The sequence below is a fragment of the Poecilia formosa genome, unplaced genomic scaffold (assembly GCF_000485575.1).
Source record: "Poecilia formosa unplaced genomic scaffold, Poecilia_formosa-5.1.2 Scaffold12, whole genome shotgun sequence".
NCBI lineage: Eukaryota > Metazoa > Chordata > Actinopteri > Cyprinodontiformes > Poeciliidae > Poecilia > Poecilia formosa.
This window is the reverse complement of record NW_006799951.1, coordinates 2,050,640-2,072,116: the sequence shown is the minus strand read 5'-3', so window position 1 is coordinate 2,072,116 and position 21,477 is coordinate 2,050,640. Positions and strand designations below refer to the sequence as shown.

At 38.2% G+C, this 21,477-nt stretch overlaps 2 protein-coding genes across 5 annotated transcripts in view; one reads left to right on the top strand and one right to left on the bottom strand.

Annotated features, from left to right (window-relative positions):
- Window positions 1-15,646, top strand: part of LOC103133545 (VPS10 domain-containing receptor SorCS1-like) — a 59,932-nt gene extending 44,286 nt beyond the window's left edge. For 2 of the 3 annotated variants that reach the window (XM_016667959.1, XM_016667960.1), the window contains exons 20-27: window positions 1,636-1,769; window positions 1,843-1,966; window positions 3,811-3,923; window positions 4,613-4,747; window positions 8,448-8,547; window positions 10,853-10,961; window positions 11,986-12,140; window positions 14,543-15,646. In XM_016667959.1, coding sequence (XP_016523445.1) covers window positions 1,636-1,769; window positions 1,843-1,966; window positions 3,811-3,923; window positions 4,613-4,747; window positions 8,448-8,547; window positions 10,853-10,961; window positions 11,986-12,140; window positions 14,543-14,601 — 929 coding nt within the window. In that variant the 3' untranslated portion in view covers window positions 14,602-15,646. The remainder of the gene's footprint in view (window positions 1-1,635; window positions 1,770-1,842; window positions 1,967-3,810; window positions 3,924-4,612; window positions 4,748-8,447; window positions 8,548-10,852; window positions 10,962-11,985; window positions 12,141-14,542) is intronic. The other variant, XM_007545319.2, reaches the window with a different exon arrangement.
- A 3,408-nt stretch (window positions 15,647-19,054) lies between these two features.
- Window positions 19,055-21,477, bottom strand: part of LOC103133544 (VPS10 domain-containing receptor SorCS3-like) — a 59,529-nt gene continuing 57,106 nt past the window's right edge. For both annotated transcript variants that reach the window (XM_016667958.1, XM_007545318.2), the window contains exon 27: window positions 19,055-20,528. In XM_016667958.1, the coding sequence (XP_016523444.1) occupies window positions 20,464-20,528 (65 nt within the window). In that variant the 3' untranslated portion in view covers window positions 19,055-20,463. The remainder of the gene's footprint in view (window positions 20,529-21,477) is intronic.

The window sequence follows — 21,477 nt, the reverse complement described above, 5'->3', positions numbered from 1 at the left end:
TATATATATATATATATATCACAGTTGTTTTGTATTAAGAAATAACTCATTTATAGCGCACTGCAAAAAGTATTTCCCCCACCCCCGACAGAGTTCTTCTGATGTCTTTCTATGTTTTATCTTATTATCAAGCAAATTGTGATATTAGACAAAGATAACCTGAGTAAATACAAAAAGCAGTTTTAAAATTATACCTTTACTGGCAGGCCTGTAAAGCCAGGAAATCACTTAAACAGAACCGGTCTGACAACATGAAGTAGGTTAAAATACTTTAACAGCAACACATCAAGCACCATTTCAAATGACACATTACAAATGAAGTTACTGACATTTATCAGTTTGGGAAGGGTGATGAACCTGGCCTCCAATCAGAGACCAGTTTACCAAAAGGACTCCAAGAGCACATGAGTAACTTATCTGAGAGAAGATGAATGAATCCAGAACAGCAGATCTTTTTTTTTTATTTATGATGCAACAAAATGAGATGAACTGGGCAAATCTGTATCTCTCAGAGAGAAAAAAAAACATGTTGATGATTCCTAAGACTTTTGGGAAAATATTCTGTGGACTGATGAGACAAAAATTGCAACTAATTGAAAAGTATGTGTCCGTTTACATCTGGAATGAAACTAACTCAGCATTTCAAAAAAGGCATTCAAGCATGGTGGTGTGACGGTCTGTGATCGCTAGATCTAGAAGACTTGCTGATGATTTAACAAGGAAACTTGGATTTTACTTAGACATCCTAATGCTCATGTGCACTTCGATTATGCTCTGGTCATGCGAATAGGTTTAAAAACATTAAAGTGTTGGAGTGACCTAGTCAAAGTCTCAACAAAATCTGTTTAAGATTCTGTGGTATGACATGCAAAACCATCTAGTGTGACTGAATGAAAACAATTCTATAAAGAACAGTGGGTCAAAATTCCTCCACAGTGACGAAAAACATTTAATGTCAGTTTTTACAAATACTTGATGATAGTTATTTCTGCAAAAGTAACCATACTGATTTAGTGAACAACTGCTTTTTCAGACACAGCCAGATTGGTTTGGATACTTTTTTTTCTCTCTTAATGAATGCAATCATCATTTAAAAGCTGCATTTTGTATTTCCTGAGGTTATCTTCATTGGATTTTTAAAATACTTCTGAAGAGCTGAAGCTTCAAAGTGCAGCAAAGAAAAGTTAAATTAAGAAAGCTGTAAGGATTTTGCACTTTGTACTAGCCCATGCCCTTTAGTATAGTTTATCAAGGACATAACTGTAGTCTTTTTTCATTACTTTAATCCAGCGTCCTGTGTAGCAGAAAAATGGACTGCTGTGTGCATTTCCTTACGACCACAGAGCCCCACTGATCAATTTAAAACAAACTTACTGTTGTGGTTTTTAGTATTGACAATTTTATGGCTGGAGAAACATAAAAAATTCCCCATGTGCAGAAATCAAACGACTTCTGGAGTGCAAACAGCTTTAACGCTGTCCACCAGTGGGTTTAGTGTGTTCCACTTGGTCTCTGCTGTGCCAGATATTACAAACATTTCATTTGTTGAAGCTTAGACGCACCGGGGAGGCATTAAATTTAGCCCTGTTTTAATAAAAGGTGTAACTTCACACTCTGTGTGTTTTCTCTCTAAAGGTCACCTCGAGCAGGTGCAACTTTCAGCTCCTTTGGTGGTCATTAAAGACAAAGCAGTGAATTTCACAACAACACTTCGCCCAAGTAGTGTGGGAACAGTCACATATTTCTGGTGGTTTGATAACAAGACAGAGGTAAGCCATCGGCAGGCAACTCGGCCTTGAAAGCATGACAGAGAATTATATATTATGTCCCGTTGTCTTGCAGCCAGTTGTGACCCTTGATGGTGCAATCACCTTCACTTTCTCCAGAGAGGGAAGTCACATTGTTACTGTTCAGGCTTTGGCTGGTAATACTGTCCACCAGGACCAAATCAGAGTGGCAGTTTATGGTAAAAGCATTTATTATGTATATTTGTTTAAGCTTATAGTGAATTGAATAAAGCTCTGTATTCTGCTAACCATGTCATGGATTTGAATCCATACCAGGTTAGGTTTTCAACCCAAAGTTTTTCTCAAACTGCCTCCGCTTGCAACATATCATCTACGTGCGGAAATTTAACTCACCAAGGAACGTTTTAAAGATGCTTTGATGGTTTAGAATAATTTCAGATAATTTGTCTGCAGTAAGGGAATGTGGCTGGATGACTCCAGTAAATAATATCTACAAGCAAGAGGTCACTTAGTTTGATGTGGGGCCAAAATCTGTCATGTTTTTACAAGAGTCAACAGGTTCAGTCAGGAATCACACAATCAATAGAAATAGTATTACTGAGTTTTCAGAGAATAATACCGCATGTTCGATAAATCCGAATATTTTTGGAAAGTGAAAAAGAAAGAAGTATCAATTAATCATACACATACTGATCTAATGCTAATTGTTAATTGTGAATTTCTGCTGGCAGCTAATGTTTAAAAAAGATTAAGAAAAAAATAGACATAAAAGTGGGGTAAATAAAAAGTAAGTTTAAGGCTTTTGAAATGTTTTGGAAAAAAAAAAAAACTTCTAATCTGACAAACAAGCATGACTGGAGTGCAAATTCTCATTTATTTAATATGTCTGTGCAGATTAATTAAATCATGCATAGTGTTTGGTCAATTGTATCAATGTGTATCTTCACAATTAATGAAAATACAGTAAAAATAAATTCAAAGGCTACGTACATGTGGTGAAGACTCCTTTTAGTTTTTTTTAACAGGTAATCCCGAGGTTCTTCAGCAAAAGCCAGTTATTCAACCAAGTCAACATGCAGTTAGCAAACAGAATAAATATAGTTTTAGATTAGTTTTAACAAATATTAAGAAACAAAACTTCCCAGTTATTGAATTATGTTCGTTAAATAAACTTTTTTAGAAAGAACCTCTAACTGAAGCCTGGAGTAATGAATAAAATTACGAATGAAATGATTAGACGCATGATGAAAAGTTCACAGCCTGGTTGCCTGTGTGTTACTGTCGCCCCCTGGCGGTGGATCTAAATTCTGACGTAGCTGTTCCCTGTAAATAATATTTTGTGACAGTTTAGTTAGGATAAAACTACAAAATCTAGAAAAAAAATTATAGATTTTTTGAAAAGTTAAATCTAACTCTGAATCCATTTTTTTGATTTTTGATTTATTTTTATTTTTATTTCAAAATGAATCTATTTAGGAACCAGAACCTCACAACATTTTTTGTCCAAAAGCTTAGTTTATTTTATCTCATTTTAGCAAATCTAATCCCTTCACTAATTTCATTTAAACCATGCCAAGTGTTTAAATACAATTTTCTGGTTGAATTTTTCTGCTAGTGACAAGAAAACTATATTTTTTGGTATTTTATGGTATATTTACTTTGAGTCAGAATCATTACAGATTCAAAGAATATATATTCCTCCAAGTTTAATTAGTTTTGAACTGTTTCCCAAAACAAAAACTCTCATTTAATGAAATTCTTTGTTGAAGCTTATTGTCTTTTCAGTATAGCAAGTCTCTACAGAGCAACCGTTAATTTCCTTCCAGTCAATAGTGTGACTTCAGCATCCTTAATCATTGTAACGCCTCATTGTATTCTCTACCCATACCTAATAAAATAGAGTTTACATATTGATATTGTTGCACGCACAAGGCTCAACAGCAGATTTTCAAAATAGAGGCAGTGTCACTGAACCAAAATAATCTTTGGGAAGAAAAAATGTCCTTTTTTCTTTTTATTGCTAACTCACAGAGTTGAAGTATTTTTTTTCCTTATATTTTAGATTATTTCAGGTCACATCATTTGGTTTTTTCCTCTAATCTGGATGAGATGAACCCAGGGGTATCTGAGTGGAGAGAAGACATTGGCAGAGTTGTGAAGACCTGCATAGTTCAGGTAGGTCACAAAGACAATACTGTATTGCTCTTAGATGTTTCTGCCTCAGGAGAGGGTCCATTCTTATTCTTGCATGGAAAGAACGTTAGTATCTGTCTAGTAACATGCCAGAAATATTTTATATCTCAAATCTCAGTACTAGCAGTGCAACTGTTACGTGTACAACTGTAAAAGTTTTTAATTATCAGTTTACTGCAAATAGAACTCGTTTGCTGCAGTAGAAATAAAAACCCCAAGTAAAATGAACCTAAGTGCAGTGAAGTTGTGACTGGTTTTCTCTTCAAGACATTGCATAGCAGGTTATGTAAAAGACCTGGATACTCTGTTCTATATATATCCAACAGTAGCCCTCAGTATGAAACATTCACTTTGACCTTCTGTCCTGTCAGATTTGTACCACGCTCTACACCAGAAAACTGACAGTAGACCTCTGGTTATGGCATAAATGCACTAAAAGCCCCAGCCTTTACCAAAATCTGTCAGAATGAGCTGCCGTGTTCCACTTGATCCAGGGATTAGATCCTGACAGTATTACGGCAAATGATATATAAAGCAGAACGCAGGAAGCCTTTTCTCTGTAATACAGAGGACTCTCATAACTCCGGTAATATCTTTGTGTCCGAAGCACAGACTTCCACTTCATTTGGACGCTAGAGCTTACTGGCAATGTTTTGTTGATATTTTCAAAGGTCACAGGGATTAATGAGGACCAACTCCTGGTCAAGCTGTTTCCAGGTTTACCGACTACAGCCGAGGTCTTCATTGTACCGGAAAGGAGGTCAAGAGATGGAGGCATGAATGAAAAGTGGGCACACCTGGATCAGGTACTGTCTCAACAAATTATTCAGAAGCTTCTGGTGAATATCAGTGTGATACTCAAAAACAGACAGATAGCATCCCATTACCCTGCTGAATATCTCAAGTAGGCTTGAGCTCAATGTCACAAACTGATGGTAGAATATTATTATTAGTTCTTTTTCTTGTTTTACATTAGATGCAACAAGACACTTTCCAAAAAGTTAGTTTTTCGTTTCATTAGACCATATAATATTTTCCAAAAAGTCGTGGGAATCATTCAGAAGTCTTTTGGGAATTTTTCTTCAGCTGTCTTTTTCCCCTCAGAACTCTCTCATACATGCTAGTTTTGCACAGCTTCTCTTGTATTGTTGCGTCATGATAACATGCCTTAAGAGAAGCAATTGAGGCCTGCAGTTTAGATGTTGTTCTGGGTCATTTTGTGACCTTCTGGGTGAGTTTGGGTAATTTTGGTAGACTGGCCTCTCCTGGGAAAGTTCACCACTCGAATTGTGGAGAATGGCTCTCATTGTAGTTTGACGGAGTCCCAATGCCTTAGAAATGTCCGTAATCTTTTCTGGACTAATTCATATCTGTTTCGCTTCTGCTCTTGAATTTCTTTAGAACGTGACATATTATTTGTAAGATCTTTTCACCTGCCTTATGTTGTCTTTCAAGTTCTATGTAAGTGCTTTTATGGCTTCAGCCATCATGCCACATGGTTTCATGAGGCTGGCTGCTACTTTTATGCATGTCAGGCCAGGCTGATTTGAATAACTTTTTCCTTTCAAATGAAAACAGCATTTGGAAACTGATTTTTGTATTTACTTGGGTTATATTTATTTGGATAAAATTCTAGTTATCCCTATTTAGATATTCACATATGGAAACATACCTGTTATAATGCATGTGCTACAGACATTTTTAGTATCAGACGATACATTATCACAAAGAATACAAAACATATTTTTGAACTTTATTATTATTATTATTATTATTATTATTATTATTATTGTTGTGAATGAATTAGAATTCGGAAGCCTCTATGCTACAAAATTAACCCCAGCAAGTCATCAAAACTACATTAGTTTGTTTTTACGCTTGCATTACGTTTTGCTGGCATTCAGTTTTCACCAAAACATTCAACTACCAAGAACTGTCAAAGTCCTCCACCTCCACACTTATCCTCTGAGATTCTCCTGGTTCTGTGAAGCAGGACTTCTGGATCGGATTTGTTCTGCGGTATATAGACGGCACTTGATCAGATGTGAGCTGAAAAGCAGGCCAGCACCCTTGGCGCATTGTTATATTCTTTGTGACATTCCTGGAGCAGGCTTTTCAGTGTGGTGCCATGCTCTGTCCTGCGGTGGAAGAAGATTTTGTCAGGGATTCCTGCCACAATAGCTTTTTCCTTTAACTACAGCAGGTCATATGTGTCATAATAATATTAGCACAAAGCCAACCACAAATGTTTGCCAGAGCATGTTCATTTTATTTACATTTAGGTAGTTTTATTGCTGTGGCTAATGGCAGGTATGTAAGTAGCACTTCTCTCTAGCCCGATGTCGAGAGCAAAAATTTGCTTTCACAGATAAACTGTGAAACTCCAGTTCTAAACTTAAACAAGAAATAATAAGAAGAATAGTAATAATAATATTGATAATATTTAATAATCTAACAAGAAGAATATGAAGAATCCTAATGTAACCCTAAATTGAGTGCAGTTCAGCCTGCCTTTTAAAACATTAATGTATTGTTGGAGCTGCCATACATCAATGATGAATGCACACATTTTCCCCATTACATAATCACCATCTTTAGCGAATCTTGAGCTGTAAGATCTGCTACCTTTAGCCTCACATTCGTAAGGTTAACTTTGACAAATACAAATGCAGGCGTGATGCTCATTGTGATTGATCACCTGAAGCAGCCAAGCAGCTTAAGGTCCCCACAATTGTATTATTTATTTATTTTTTAATACCAGAGTGAAATAAATAGATGCCAAGGCATATCATGCCTCAGAAAAGAACAGCTGTAATGAGGACTGGACATTTTTTTTGCAGTAATTGGGCTAAAACATGCAAAAAGTCTCTGGTGCGGTCCATTAAGTGTTCACACAGAGAGCAAGAAGAATGTGTTTTCGACGGGCTCATTGTTCTCTGCAAGCAGGAACATCCATCTGATCTCAGAAAGCCACTGAGCTCGATTCTTATATTCCTAATGTTTCTGGGTTTATAATCAGTCATGCTGCACAAAATTAATTAATTCGGGTTTGTTTGGGTTTTTTTCTGACAGCTGTCGTAAAAATATATTTTGCTTGTGCGTATTTTGCTCCAACGTGACAAATAATTCACCGTTTAATCAGTCTTACATGTTTTCCATTCCTGCCTAAAAGCAAAATACTTTAAGTTAACACTAGAGGGCAATGCCATCCTTTATATGAACACCTGCCTCTCAGTTGAGACCCACAAAGCAGAACGTGTCATTAGACACCCTGATGTGTTTTTCAGCTTTAAGTTTGCAGGAGTCTTCAAATGATATTATGAGAAAAAGCTTATTCAGAGCTATCACACTTGATGTTTTTGTTACCATGTTCCAATGGCAAAAAAATAAGACAACTTGAAATTGATTATTACATTGTTTATTCAAAGGTATCAAACATGTAACAAAAATAATAAAGGAGTATATATATATATTTTTAAGTGCAGTGCAGGGAAGCTCATTTATTCATTGGGAGTAAACATGATTTTGCTGGCTCACAGTCAGTCTTGAACTAAGTTAATAGGTATTTAATTACATTGATGCATCATATAATTGGCACCATCGAGAAGGGAGACAAACTGGGGCAGGCTGCTGGGGACTGGGAATTAAAGAGATGTATTTATCTAAAGCCTGTCTGATTACCTGGCAGAACCTCACAGACAATAGGGTAATAAATCTTCAGTTCACTGTTCTCTCATCTCCAGCGAACGACTTTCAGCATGGAGACATTAAGTGAGCAGTGCCCACACACGCACACATGTGCGTGGCAAAGTGTATGCGTGGCGCGGGCTTATTAAAATGTGTAATAGATTTACTGACCCTGATATGCCACTAGAACAAAAAGTAATTATTCATGCTGTGTAGAGCAGTCTAATTTTAACCAGTGGAAAGATTTGAGAAAGAGTGAGATGGAATTAGTGAGGCATGGCTAAGGACTCAAATATGCATTGGGAAGGCATTTTGCTCCCCTGCTAAATGACTGTTTCATCAAGGTGTGAAAAGCTGAGGAACTTTCGGCACTTAAGGGAGACGAAATTAAAACAGCTATTTTATGATATTAGTACATAGTTTGATTTCCTATAACACCGCCTCGTTGAACTTTTAAATGGGTAATTCTTATCCTCTTTAGAATACTTACGCTGATGAAGGTATAGAGGAAGTATTCCCAGCGTGGGAGACGTAGCAGAAAGATTAATATTTCTTTAAATGTCACAGCTGCGCTCCGAGCAGGACGCCCTTTTGCCTGGAAGTCCTTAAAGCCTGTTGGGTTTCGGTGTGGCAGGTCCGGTTTTGCATGCGTCACTTAAAGATTTGCCCCTCTTTAGAAGGAAACAGAAACCCCTAACCCATAATTCATGCTGTTGGTGGAAATGACTGTGGGTGAAATATTGATGAATGTGGATTATTGGTGGACGGCTGCAGCTAACGCAGTCCTCTCTGCTGCTCCTATTTCGCTCCTCCTTGCAGCTTTCTCAGGTTCTGCTGAGTGCTCTAAACCAGGATCTCATCGAGTTTACAATCAAACCCGGGCTGCAGGTGAATGTGTATGCCACACGGCTGTCTCCAGGTAAGCGTGTCCCTGTATTCCCCGCCTGACCCACCTGTTCCCGTCTTTCATCATTTCTTTTTTTCTCCAAAGAGCCACTATTGGCTAAGACCTAAGAGAGGTCTTAGCCAATAGTTATTGTGGCTTCCTCAAGGTCTTTTAAAGTGTGCGTTTGGACCGCCGTTTCACTCATTTCAAGTCCAGTCCATTCACCTGACCGTGACAGCATATTGTGCGGACCGCATTTGATTAAATGAGATGGACAAGTGGAAGTCAAAAGAGCTGTCAAGCTTTAAACAAAAAGCTATTTTCTGCAGGTGAATTGAATTTGAAAGTCATGTCTTTGAGAAACGGGAAAGAAATCTAGTTAAGATAATGCTTTCGGTAGATTCGCCACTGTGTACCACACTTTTTGAGAGTAGTTCTTTTAAAAATAGCTCTGGTAATCACACTGATGGTTGTGAAACAATTATTAATGTGTTTAATGTTTTGTATTTTTATGGATTCAATTAAATAATTGAAAAAAAAAATGTATCTTTACTGAAAAAGGATCCACTTCAAAGTGGATTTTTTTTCCTAAATTAACAGCAAACTACAAGCAAACTAGACAAGCTATCATGCTCTTTCTGTGTTTCTGGAGCAACTAGCTAGCTAAAGCTCTCTTCTAGAGTGAGACTGAAGGTTTTTTTTTTCTGTTTTTCACTTTCTCATTCTACTCGGATAAATCTCAATCCAATGAAGTGTGTTAGCAACCAAAAAAATTACTTGTGCGGTTCTCTCTGATGTCAGAAGCAATCTTTGCTTGCTGCCTTATGTGGTACTGCCTCAGTACCACACTGTGATTCTGCTGACCCGGGTCTGCTCTGGATGATACAGCTGCATAATTGAGTTTGATCTTATGATTTTTAATAAAAACATAATCTTTCACTTTTGGACTGTGTATTTCCTCTACATCAGTCCTCTGATGTTTAAAGTGTTGCATGGATTTTAGTTTCATTAGATCCAAAAACATCTATTTGATTTTGTGTTAGAGGGAAATATCTCGTTGCTTTCTCAAAACATCTCCAGGATTTCTGTTTTTGTTTGCTTCAATCAGCAGGTCACTTTGGTTTGGTTGCATTTGAATATCCCAGTTGTAATGTGGACTGTCATTGGTTAACAGTGTTCAGATGACTACCGTGTTGCCAGAATTGATGGGTTTCCACCCAACTGAACATGTTGGGCTGTTAAAAAAAATATGCTTTGGGCAGGTTGTTAAAATTGTGGCTGCTTTTCACAGCATTTGGTTATTAGAAAGTATTAATAGTAAATTCTAACAAAATAATTGTAAAAATGTGTCAGAAAAGTTTGAAAAACAACTTGGACAATGCTTTGTTCTTCCCCTCATTTGATTAGTTAACCTATTTTGAAATGTCTAGAATGTGTGACATTATCATTAAAAAATAATTTTACAGTATCTGGCTACTTTTAACACGAGTTTTGACAGAGATTGAGATTTGGGGTGTTATTTATTTATTTTTTTTTAGATGGGAGGGTTTTACGTTGGGTTTGTGCTGAAAACTGTCTACCAGTTCTGGCAACCCTAACCTTGTATCCAAGAGGCTTAACGCATTAGCAAGAAAATAAATATATTTTCTTTAAAAATAGCAAAAGTCATCGATGTAATGTACAACGAACCACAAATGATTAACTATGCAGTTTGTTCAGCCACTCAACTTGTTTCTTAATATAAGAAACAAGTTTCTTCATCTCACTTTTTCAAATACAAATCCCACCTGAACTCTCATATGAATTAATATAGCTGCAGCTAGCTAGCAGCTCAAGCAGGCAGATGGATCAAAGTTCACTGATGTCTCAACCTAACAGCAAACCGAACAAGCTTTTGTGTGAAACACAGCTGCACAAAGTAGTTAATAGTAACTGTGAGGCTTTGCATTTTTATTGGAATGATGTTGTTGAGTTTTTTTTTCAGCTGAAGCAAACAGTCAAGTCAGCATGAGAGGACTTAGATGAGTAGTTTAAAAGATAGATGGTAAGTGAACTGAATTTATATGGTGCTTTTCCAGTCAAACACTCAAAGTGCTTTACACTAGTGACCGGTTGACCTGTTCGCACCATCAAACGTAAACACCCACAGCAGGATAGGTGCCTTGCCCAGGGGCACATCAACATCTTAACAAGAATGAAACCAATGGATGGATTAACGGCTGATAAAGGGTTTTAACAATGTGCCAGTTTAGGACCTAAGAATTGGCTTCAGAGTTCTTATCAATGTTCTATAATTAAAGTTCATATCACTAATCTTCTCGCTCGTTCTCTTTTAAAGCTCCTCTTGTGGACGGCAGTGACAGTGGGCACAGTGGCACTGCAGTCATCATGCTGGTGTCAGTGGTGCTGATGGGCTTGGCTATCTTTGTGATATATAAATTTAAAAGGTACAGTATAGCAGGTGCAGCGCATACACTGTGGAGTTCTTTGAATGCAAAATTCATTCCACTGGGTTTCAGAACAATAGGGGAAAAAAGCTGATTCTACGATCAAATATTTCGCCTCGTTTCTGTTTGCGCAGCATTGTTCAGATTGTCCATTGACTGTAAAGGCGCTCCTCAACCCCTGAACTCCCTGAAACTTTCCACATGTATTCAGACTCCATATATCTCCGAGTTATGGACATCCATGGCCACAATAATAGCTAGAGGAATAAGACAATTCCCCTCTGTCTCAATCTGCCGAATATTACAGGGAATGACAGTCTAATCAATTCTCCCAGAGTGCTGAATGGGTGTCAGAGTCCTGCAGTTATCAATATTCATCTATCTGACAATGTGAGCGTTGACCTTTCGGAAATGCTAAACACAGCCATTCAAGGTGAGGCATACTCCGCAGAATGGCAGGAAAGGTTGAGGAGATAAGTCCTGAGACAACATATATTATACAGTGTGGGACATACAGTAAATAGTATCCTCAGCTGCAAGAAATCCCATGTCATTCACAGGGGATCGGTCTGCTTCCTCTAAAATATTGCTCATTATAAAGCGAAACATTATTTGACTTCAACTTCCTGGATTGTAATTGCTACATTAGGAAATCAACTTTGAATTTCTTGAGCTCCCCCCCAAATGTCACAGCACCAGCTGCAGCACAAGCTCATGAGGGAGAAATCTGAAATTAGAAATGCAAGAAGTTAGTTTTAGGCAGAACTGGGGATGCATCAGAGGGGATGAAAAATTGATTGAAAACTGAGGTGAACAATATGAAAGAGAGCGAGCGTTGCCCAGTGGAATGCAAAACGCCCCAGTTTCCAGCTTTCAAACAATCCTCCGCCATCTTTAACTGTTAAAAATAGAGTGTGACACATTATGCCCAGTGAAAGCATTAGTGGAAGTAAAACTGATGGCAGATTTCCATTAATGCACCTCTACTTTACTCTAAACCTCTCCCGCTCTGCACCGCCTGCAGAAAGATCCCAGGCATGAACACGTACGCCACAGAGAAGCCCGACAAAGAACAAGAGGTCATCCCTGCGGTGACCTCCATAGCTGTCCCAAACCCTGAGGGGGATGAGCTGACCTCACTGGACCATGTGGATATACAACTGGACTCAAAAAGCAGAGGTATCAATGCTTCTACGTCCTATTTTTGGAAGTTTTGTTGTTTTTTTTTTCACTCATGTTGTAGTGGAGCATCCTTCAACAATTCCAGTGAGACTGTAATGTGGGTGTGTTTGGAATTAAAATTGCATGAATGTCTGTTTGTGATGATGAGGGTAAATGGATATTCCTTTGAGGAAATTGTCTTTTTCTCTGCAGGCATTAACTTTTTTTTTTCTCTGTACTTTTCACATGCATCTTTTTTTTATGCCAGTCTAAACTGATAGCTTGACACATTTAGTGGTGTGATTAATTTTATCGCGCAAACTGATTCATATATTAATTTTAAATATTCAGATATTTTCTGTTCAAATATTACATTTTCTGACTAATTGGACGATGGTGGCTTTGAGTTGCTTATTATTATAAATCCATTTATAGAACCCAGTTAAAATTTCAACGTAGTTAATTGATGTAATGTATGTAATTAATTAATCGAATCATACATTTCATTCATAATGGTTTAAAAAAGGACTTAAAAACTCTTTTAAGAGTTCCTGAAATCTTAATTTACAGAATTATTGATTTTTGTTTGTAGCCTTACCTGTCTGATACTTTTGCACACTGAGGTTACGTTAAGTCTTTTTGTCAACAAACAAAGGCTTTTTTCTGAAAGAAGCAAATAACAATAAAAAAATCCTACTGAAACAGCTAAAGGTTTGAATTCAACATGACCAGACATTTAAATTGACGTAAAATGTACTTCTAAACCATATTAGGTATGTGTGTCCTCAGTTTTGTAACCAGATTGTTGCACTGTTTTATTTTAGTAACATTTCATCCGTGATAAAGTATATTTGTTTCCTAATACTGAAATGTCATATATTAGCTTATGTGGATCTGTTGAAGGACAGTCAGCCAGAAAACTGTCGCATTCGTTGTGCTAAGGCACTCTTGAATTTGAAACAACACAGGTGTTGTACCTGAGCGAAGGAGAAAATGGACTGAGCTGCTCGACCATCTAAAGTTCTCTTTCATATAAAGTAGAGCAGAAAGAGGAAATTAAATTTTACATTTCATTTGGAAACCAATCTCCCGGATTCTGGGCCAAGATTGGAAAGGCACAGGATCCAAGTTGCTCGAGGTCCATTATTGTATTTCCACAGTCAATGATGATTTAAGGAGCAATGCCATCTGCTGGTGCAGGTCTGCTGTGTTCTATAAAGTCCAAAGCTATACTCCCCTCCTGCTGCCAAGCTTTGTGGAGATGCCGCTTTCATTTTCCAGCACGACTTGGCACATGACCACACTGAAAAAGTACCAATACCTGGTTAATGACCATGCAGTGCTTGATTGGCCAGCAAACTCTTCTCACCTAAACCTAGTAAAAAAAAATAAAAAAATGGAGTATTGTCAAGAGGATGTTGAGAAACATCAGAGCCAGCAACGCAGACAACTTGAAGGCCACTATTAAAGCAACCTGGGCTTCCTGAACACCTCAGCAGAGCCAGAGGGGATGTTATTTACACGACACCCTGAAATATTGTAGTGATTCCTGCTAAAGGTGCCCTGATTAATTTTTTTTAGAAATACGGACACTCAACAGGCCAACATTTCAGTTTATAAATCATTTTCTCTATGACTGGTCTCATGCCACACTCAAATTTTCCAACCAACAGAATTTGGGGTTTTATTAGTTATAAGTGATAATTGACTAAACAAACAGTAAATACAATAAGGCTGCTTGAAATGAACTCTTTTGTCAGACTGGACTAAATAAAGTTTTTTTTTTTTTTTTTTTAAATCTTTGATCGTCTCTTGCTCACTAGATGTCTCTGAATGAAGCCAAGCTTTATTGGCTGATTCTCAAAACCTTAGCACAACAAGCCAAAATCTGATACACAATATTGCAGTGTCTTATGTTTTTATAACCCTTTATAACAGTAGAGGAATGAGGCCACAAGCTGCAGCTCGCTGTCGGCAATGAGGGATTCACTTAATTTAAGTGCTGATGCTTTGCTTTACGCCCCCCCGGATTGTCATGCGAGTTGGCAAGATGCTGCTTTTATTATGTGCTGTATATTTATGCTTTTGCCATCCTTAGTTTGTCACACGGAGGTATTAGTATACACAGGTAAGTGAAGCACAATCAAGCGCCAGCTAAAGTGATGGGCACGTCCAGGTGAATTATTTGATCCAATAAAATAATTAGTGCATCAGGAATGCAGCGGCGTGGTGAAAGCATTTTCATCAAGCGATATCTATGAGGTTCCAGCTGATTTACCCCTTCCCTTCCCGCACCTACAGTAAACAATCGGCCTATCCAAGATGAATGTGTTTGCCTGCAAAAAAAAACAAACACACTCCTATGCAAATACCGACATAAAATCTCTCCGCTGTCTCTTCCCTTTCTTCTGCCTCGCCAGGCTACCTGCCATCTCACACAGACATCAAGCTCTCTGATGAAGCGCCCCGTGTGTTTTAATGTTGGAAGTCTATGACCGACTCGAAAGCAATACATCTTCTTTGGCAGTTACTTCCAGCAAGCTAGGAAGCTGCGGTCACAATGAATGGTCTCGAGTCTTTTGCTACCCATGCATGGATGGACCAGTTCACACTGTGCTGCCTAAATCCCTCTGAGGAGACTGTACAGATTTATACTTGCCTCTTGAAAAGGAACAGTTTTTGACTGAAATACTTGTATTTTTGCAAGGACGTTGATCTTTTTATGTAAATACTGTACATCCATAATGGAAGAAGCGAAAGTTATTTGTCTCAGCTGGTTATAGCTGCAACTGCTCAAATATGAAAACATCAAACAGTGGTACGACAGCAGAGTGTAAAATATATATATATATATATATTTAGACAATTTGTCATTTTTTTTCCTGATTATTGGACTTGTGTTTGTGAAGTTTACTTTTTGATTTTTTTTTTTTGCACAGACTTATCAGAGTAAGACAGTGAGGGAACCAGATTCATTAAGCTCTCTGTAATCAGTAAATCTTATCACCAGATTCTCATCCAATGAAAACTCGCAATATCCAGGAGATGATGGAGGGCTCCCAGGCCCGGATCTGTGTATTCCATCAAGCCTGTCTCTCCACAGCTCACAATGTTATATATGTCATAGCGGAGGAAAAAAACACATACACACACACACACACACAACAGAAGATTATAGCAGATAGGTGTGTACAGAAGATGAGATTCTCCGAAATCCCTGTTGTTTAGGAGACACAAATAAGTCATTTTAGAAACCATGAAACATCATGGATCTGAAACAAACTGAACTAAAATATTCAAATGATTTTTGCCCCCAAAAGAAATGCTTCATTCAATTCTCACATGGTCACACCTAGTGTAAATTTCCTCTTTGTTGGTTTGTGTTTCTTGTACTTTCTGGTTTGTACTGAGAGCAATATGTAAATTTATTGAATCATTCCAAGGGTGGAATAATTACATGAACTAAGAAGAAGCAGCGAGAAAATAATAATAATAAAAAAAGTTCCCCTGTTTGTGTTTAATTAGTAATAAGATCAAGGTTTATTTGCTTTAAAAGATTCCTTGGCACACTCACAAAATCTTTTTCTTTGAACTGAGATTACTGTGAAGGTTGGTGGTGTCTTTTCAACATTTGCACTACATTTTTTTTCTTCTTCTTTTCTTATGTTTATTTTTGTGTTGCTTAAAGCCCTTCTTATTTATTCTGGACTGATTCTGCACCATCTCCCAAGATTCCAGAAATGCAAAGGGGCCCGCAATGTGTTCTAGGTTTGCCCCCAAGGACTCGGCGGACAAAAGGCTGCAGATTTGTTCGTCTCCTGCGCTGCGAGGGACACTGAGATAGAGAAGACGTATCTCCTGTCAACGCGGCTCAGCCCACGCACACGGCTTCGGTCAGCCGCTGTCTCTTTGGGATATGTACCGAGGTCCTTCTTCATCAAACTTTCTTTTTAAGTGTTGTCAGCATCATATGTCAGTAAGACAAATTGACTGGAGGCTTCTCCATACTTCTTCCTAGCAATCCCCTGATTGAGCCAGAAGCATAAATAAACTCAAGCCCAGAAGAACTCTTCGCACAGCTGTTCAAAGATCTTTCTCTTTTTTTTGGAAAATTATTAAGTGAAATTAATCATCTTTCAGTCCCGGTTATTAAGCTGTGAATACAATCGTGAACAGATTTGCATGATGTTTTTGTTTCCTTTTGATCTGCTTAAAATATGTCTTACCTTGGAGAAAATGTATTTCAGTATTTTGTTGTTTTTCTTTTTTTCTTTCTTTTTTTCCAGAGGCTAGACAACTCATACATTACAAGTGAAGTGATTATTCAGTGGGTTGTTAGTGTTTTTTGTTTGATCTTGCAGAGGTAACCATGGTTGCAGAATAAAGAAGAGACACAACAGCACTGCAGTGTGGCTGGTTGCTGAATTAATCGCCAGAAACACTGTTTATGTTAGTGTTTAAAGTTATAAATGTCCACTTATGTTAGTCACTGCTTATATATATATATTTTTTTATTTTGTCATGTTACAACAACAAATTTCAATGTATGTAATTGGAATTTGATGAAATAGGCCAACACAAAGTAGTCCATAACTTTGAAGAAGAAGAAAAACTAAATTTCTTACAAATAGGAAAAACTGAAAGGCATGGCATGCATTTTATTTAGCCTCATTTCCTAAAGAAAATCCAGTACAACTTTGTGTTTTTAGAAGTCACCAAATACAGACAGTAGATTCCATCTCTGTGTAAATGACACAGCTATGCAATGTAGATGTTTAAAGCATGTTAGAAAACAATATCCTGACTACTGAGAACACCTCATGGAGGACCGATCGATCATCCAAAAACTGATGAAGCATGGCACAACTGCAATCTGACCAAAAACATGACTGTCCACCTAAACTAAAAGACCAGGTGACGAGAGGATTAAGCAGCCAGTCGGGCTTTAACATCCTGCTGCACCGTACTCCGCGGCATGAACAACATGACCCCGGATTGAACCATAACGGCCAACAAAGATCTATTTAAACATTTGCATGCAAGCTGTCTGACTAAACTCCATCTGTGGTGAAATTCGAACCCTGCTTGTTTCACAATTTTCACCGTGGAACATGGTGGTAGCAGCATCATGATGTGTGAATGCTTTTGCCTTGGCAGCGAGAATCCAGTCTGAGTTAATGGGAACATGAATGAGCTAATTAACACAGTGAAATCCTGCAAGGAAATCCAGCAGATGTACATAAAGAGAATATGTGGAGCTTCATCTTCCGGTTGGATGGCAGATCTGCACATACAGCCAAAGCCACAATAAAACGATTTGGATCAAAGCATGTTCAGATGCTGTTCAATGGCTGGGTTAAAAGCCAGACCTAAATCAAACAGGAAACTGTGGCAAGACTTAAAAAAAATTATGTTCACAAACACTCAATGCAGTTTGATGAGTTTGCACTGTAACAACACTGCATATCTACAACAAGTGTAGATATCCAGTGCTGGTCTTAGACATACTCCCACAATTCTGTAGCTCTCATTAAAGTCTTTCTACAAAACTTAATTAAAGAAAACTGAATATAAGTGCTGGTACATTTTCCAGACTTTTATTTGTTAAAAAAAAAAACAGAAAACTATGCTCATCGTCTTCCCTCTGCTTCTAAATTCTACACTCAGTTTGTGTTGGTCTAACATATAAAATCCTCATGAAATGCGTCGATGTTTGTGGCTGTAAAATGAGGAAAAGTTCAACAGGTGTGAACCTTTTTGCCAGGATCTCTGTTGCCTCTGTGCATGAAACACGCGGCTTTGACTCCACACTTTCCCTCTGTTGGATTGGACGTTTAGTGCCTTTTCTTTCAATAAGTGCTTAGCATGCCTAAAGTTTCGCTGCAGCCATTTTCTTGTTACAGAGGGGCAGAGTGAGAGGACAATGAACAGTGCAGAGTATCCTGGAGTGATTCTAATTGGCTGGTTTCTTCGCTCTCCCACTGTGCTACAAATTAATTATCCCCTCTCCCGGAGATCAACGCGTTCCCGGTCAACAAAGAAGATTTTCCTACTCCGGATGGCACCTTGAATGAAAAATGTCCCACAACAATAACCCACAGCAATATTGTGTTAGCCACAGTGTGAAATTGATGAGCATGTTTCCTTTCATTGAGTGCTACATTACAGTGTCTGGCTGCAGCGAATCATCCATTAGTGATTGTCACCGTTCAATTTGATTGTGCACCGCAGAACATCCCAGGGCGGTTAGAGAGAAGCCTTGGTGTTAATTCAGACTGAGAGCACAGGCGAGAATAAGACTCTCGGGGCGTTGATGGCTGTTTGAGTGATGGAGATTGGTGTATGTGTGTGAGAGACGCGGTTGTTGAAGTGGCAAGCAAAATGCAAAGCAGAAGATGGGCCTGTGTGAAGTTTCCGTCCTCCGTTCTGGCAGCTCGCGCGACATTTTAATGTGCAGCAGATCTCCCCTGTACCAGAAGAAAGAGGGGACGCAGTAGCAATGCTCGTAGCTCTTCTTTACCAAGTCATCCGTTTCTCATCGTCGTCCGCAGCCTTGTAATTGTTCCCATTAAAACAGAAACCATCTGTACCAGACTAACTGAGCGAAAGAGGTAAAATGGAGCCCAGTCTAAATGTCAGATGGGAATCTTCATGTGGCTGTTATCACACCTCTCCCCATTAAGGCTGACTTCAGAGCCTCTGTGAGATCATTAAGAGCAGTATGTTGAGGCTGATACACTGCCTGTTACAAGGCACCAGTGATCCAGATAAGACTAAGGCAAGGTTTGCAAGAACACAGCTTCTTGAACTATTTTTGTCAGGATTATGTCACGACAACACAGACGTAGCCTGAGCAATGTATTTGGACACATACACCTACCGAACACATACTGCAGGAACATGCGAAATAGAAAAATATTAATAATAAAAAAAAACATATAAAAATACATTTATTTTCAACAGTTTTGTAATGTTAATTCACAGTAAGAAATGTAACTTAAAACATGACAATGTCCTTTTAATTGACAAAAAGATACAATACTAGATATGTCATGCATAACCTTTGAGCAACTGCACAACTGGACCTTTAGACAACATGTTTAATAATTTGTTTAATGTGTCAAGGAAGATTTAAAATCACCATAAACATATATACAGTACACGCAAACACACCCCAACATAGTCTTTGTTCGCAGCTAATTGGGGCATGCTGTTGTAGATAATAAAGTAAACAAAGTGATCATAGAGCTTGTAGAGCTGAAGCAGATGGGAACACAAGACTGTTTAGTGACTTTACGCTACTGTATCACCCCCCCTCCCCTCCCGCCCCACTATGTACAAGGTATCAACAATCCCAAATTTAATAAGGCCAGACTTCCAACATCTGAGAAACAGTCTTTCAAAGCACCGTTATTATCTCACAGAGCAAAACCACAACTTGTTTCTGTCCTTTGAGCATTCACAATAATCAGATTTGGACATTTGTACACATCTTGATGATATTTACAACAGAAAAACCTCTGTTTCTAGAAAGGTAGAAACACATTTATGCTCCAAAATTTCACCTGGTGTAGTAATGGTAGTTTTGAGGCAAGATACAGTTAACACTTTACATCCTGGTTCAGTTGTGTGCAGTAAGGGAACATACTAACCAAAAAAGGAAATGGTGTTACCAACTCTTGTAAGCTATATTAAAAAGAAAAAGATTATTTCATTTTGAGTCCAATGTCTTAATATTCCTTTAGGTAGGTCCAAATGAAGCCAGGTAACTTCCAGAACTTTATACACATTTTTTTTTATTTTTTCCATGTAGAAATCCACATAGGATTCTCTGACCACTTTATTAGGTGGATCTGTTGGACGGGTTGTTAGCGGAAACAGTGGCTCAGCCAATTACATCTAGATGTGGTAGAGACAACTTGCTACTTAATAAAGTGGCCAGTGAATGGATCCCAATGTTTTCTAAAACATATTTTTAATATGTTCATGTCTTGTTTGAGCAATTGTCGATATAATCATTTAGATATAACAAACTCAGAGCAATATTTTAAAACCTGGACTATATTTTCAGGCCATTTATAAAACGCTTATTGTAACCACTATGGCAGTTTTAGGACCATCTGGACTGATGTCAGTAGATGGACACCTTCAGAGCAAATAATCGATACAATTGAGATACTGCAAACTACATACCATATCCACAGAAGTAAAAAATGACTTTGAACAATTGCAGCTATCAGCATGACATAAATGAAAAAAGAAAATATGTATATATATATATATATTTTAACAAAGCAAACTAAGCACAATCAAAACACAACACACAGTACTTACTCATGTATTAGACATTAGTACAATTTGGAAATTCCCTTGTCACAATTCTCTCCATATTTCTCCCAAATCCTCCTGTGAACATAAAAGACACACGTGGAAAGTTCAGAACCAATAGATAGCTTTGACATCACAATTGTTTTACAGATTGTCCTCTGGCTTTATCTACATGACCCTCAGATACCATTTAATGGTTAATAATGACTTAATTTTAATATGAGGTAAACATGTTTCTGACAATTCATGCCTAATTACAACTTAAGTAAGAAAAACATATTTGCAGCACTGTTGTCGTTTGTTTTAAAATGAGTTTTCTCCATAGAATGTCTTGGGTCTCCCTTATAGAGGAGGTGAACAATTCAGTCATCAGGAAGGGTCTCAGAGTAGAGCTGCTGCTCGTCCACACTGAGAGGAGCCAGGTGAGGTGGCATCTGGTTAGGATGCCCCCTAGACGTCTCCCTGGTGAGGCGTTTTGGGCACGTCCTACCAGGAGGAGACCCACAAGAATATCCAGAACACACTGGAGGAACTAGGTTATCTGGCTGGCCTTTGAATGCTTCGGGACTTCCTGACCTCAGATAAGGGGAAGATGATGGATGGACAGATGGGTGGATGGACAGATGGATGACTCACTAAAGGATTATGGCCGGTGTCTGACTTGGAACACAAAAGAAGCCCCTTTTATTGGAAGCATGCCCAATTAATATGTAGACGTTAAAAGAGGCAGAGGGGTTGGGCATCCATACTTTCTTGAAGGACCCAGTGGTGCAACGACAGTGGGTGAGATTTGCTAAATAGAAAAGTGGCGTCCCCCTCCTCAGCCACCAACAAACAGTGTTATCTGTTGAAAACACTTTCTGCCCTAAGAGTATGAAACAAGTCTTATGCAGAGTCCTGGCTTAAAGGGGAAGAGCAGCAAAGACTGAGAGATGAAGCATGCCCCACAGTACGCTGCCACAACAGAAGTCTCTTTTGAGAGAGAGAGAGAGAGAGAGAGAGAGAGAGAGAGAGAGAGAGAGAGAGG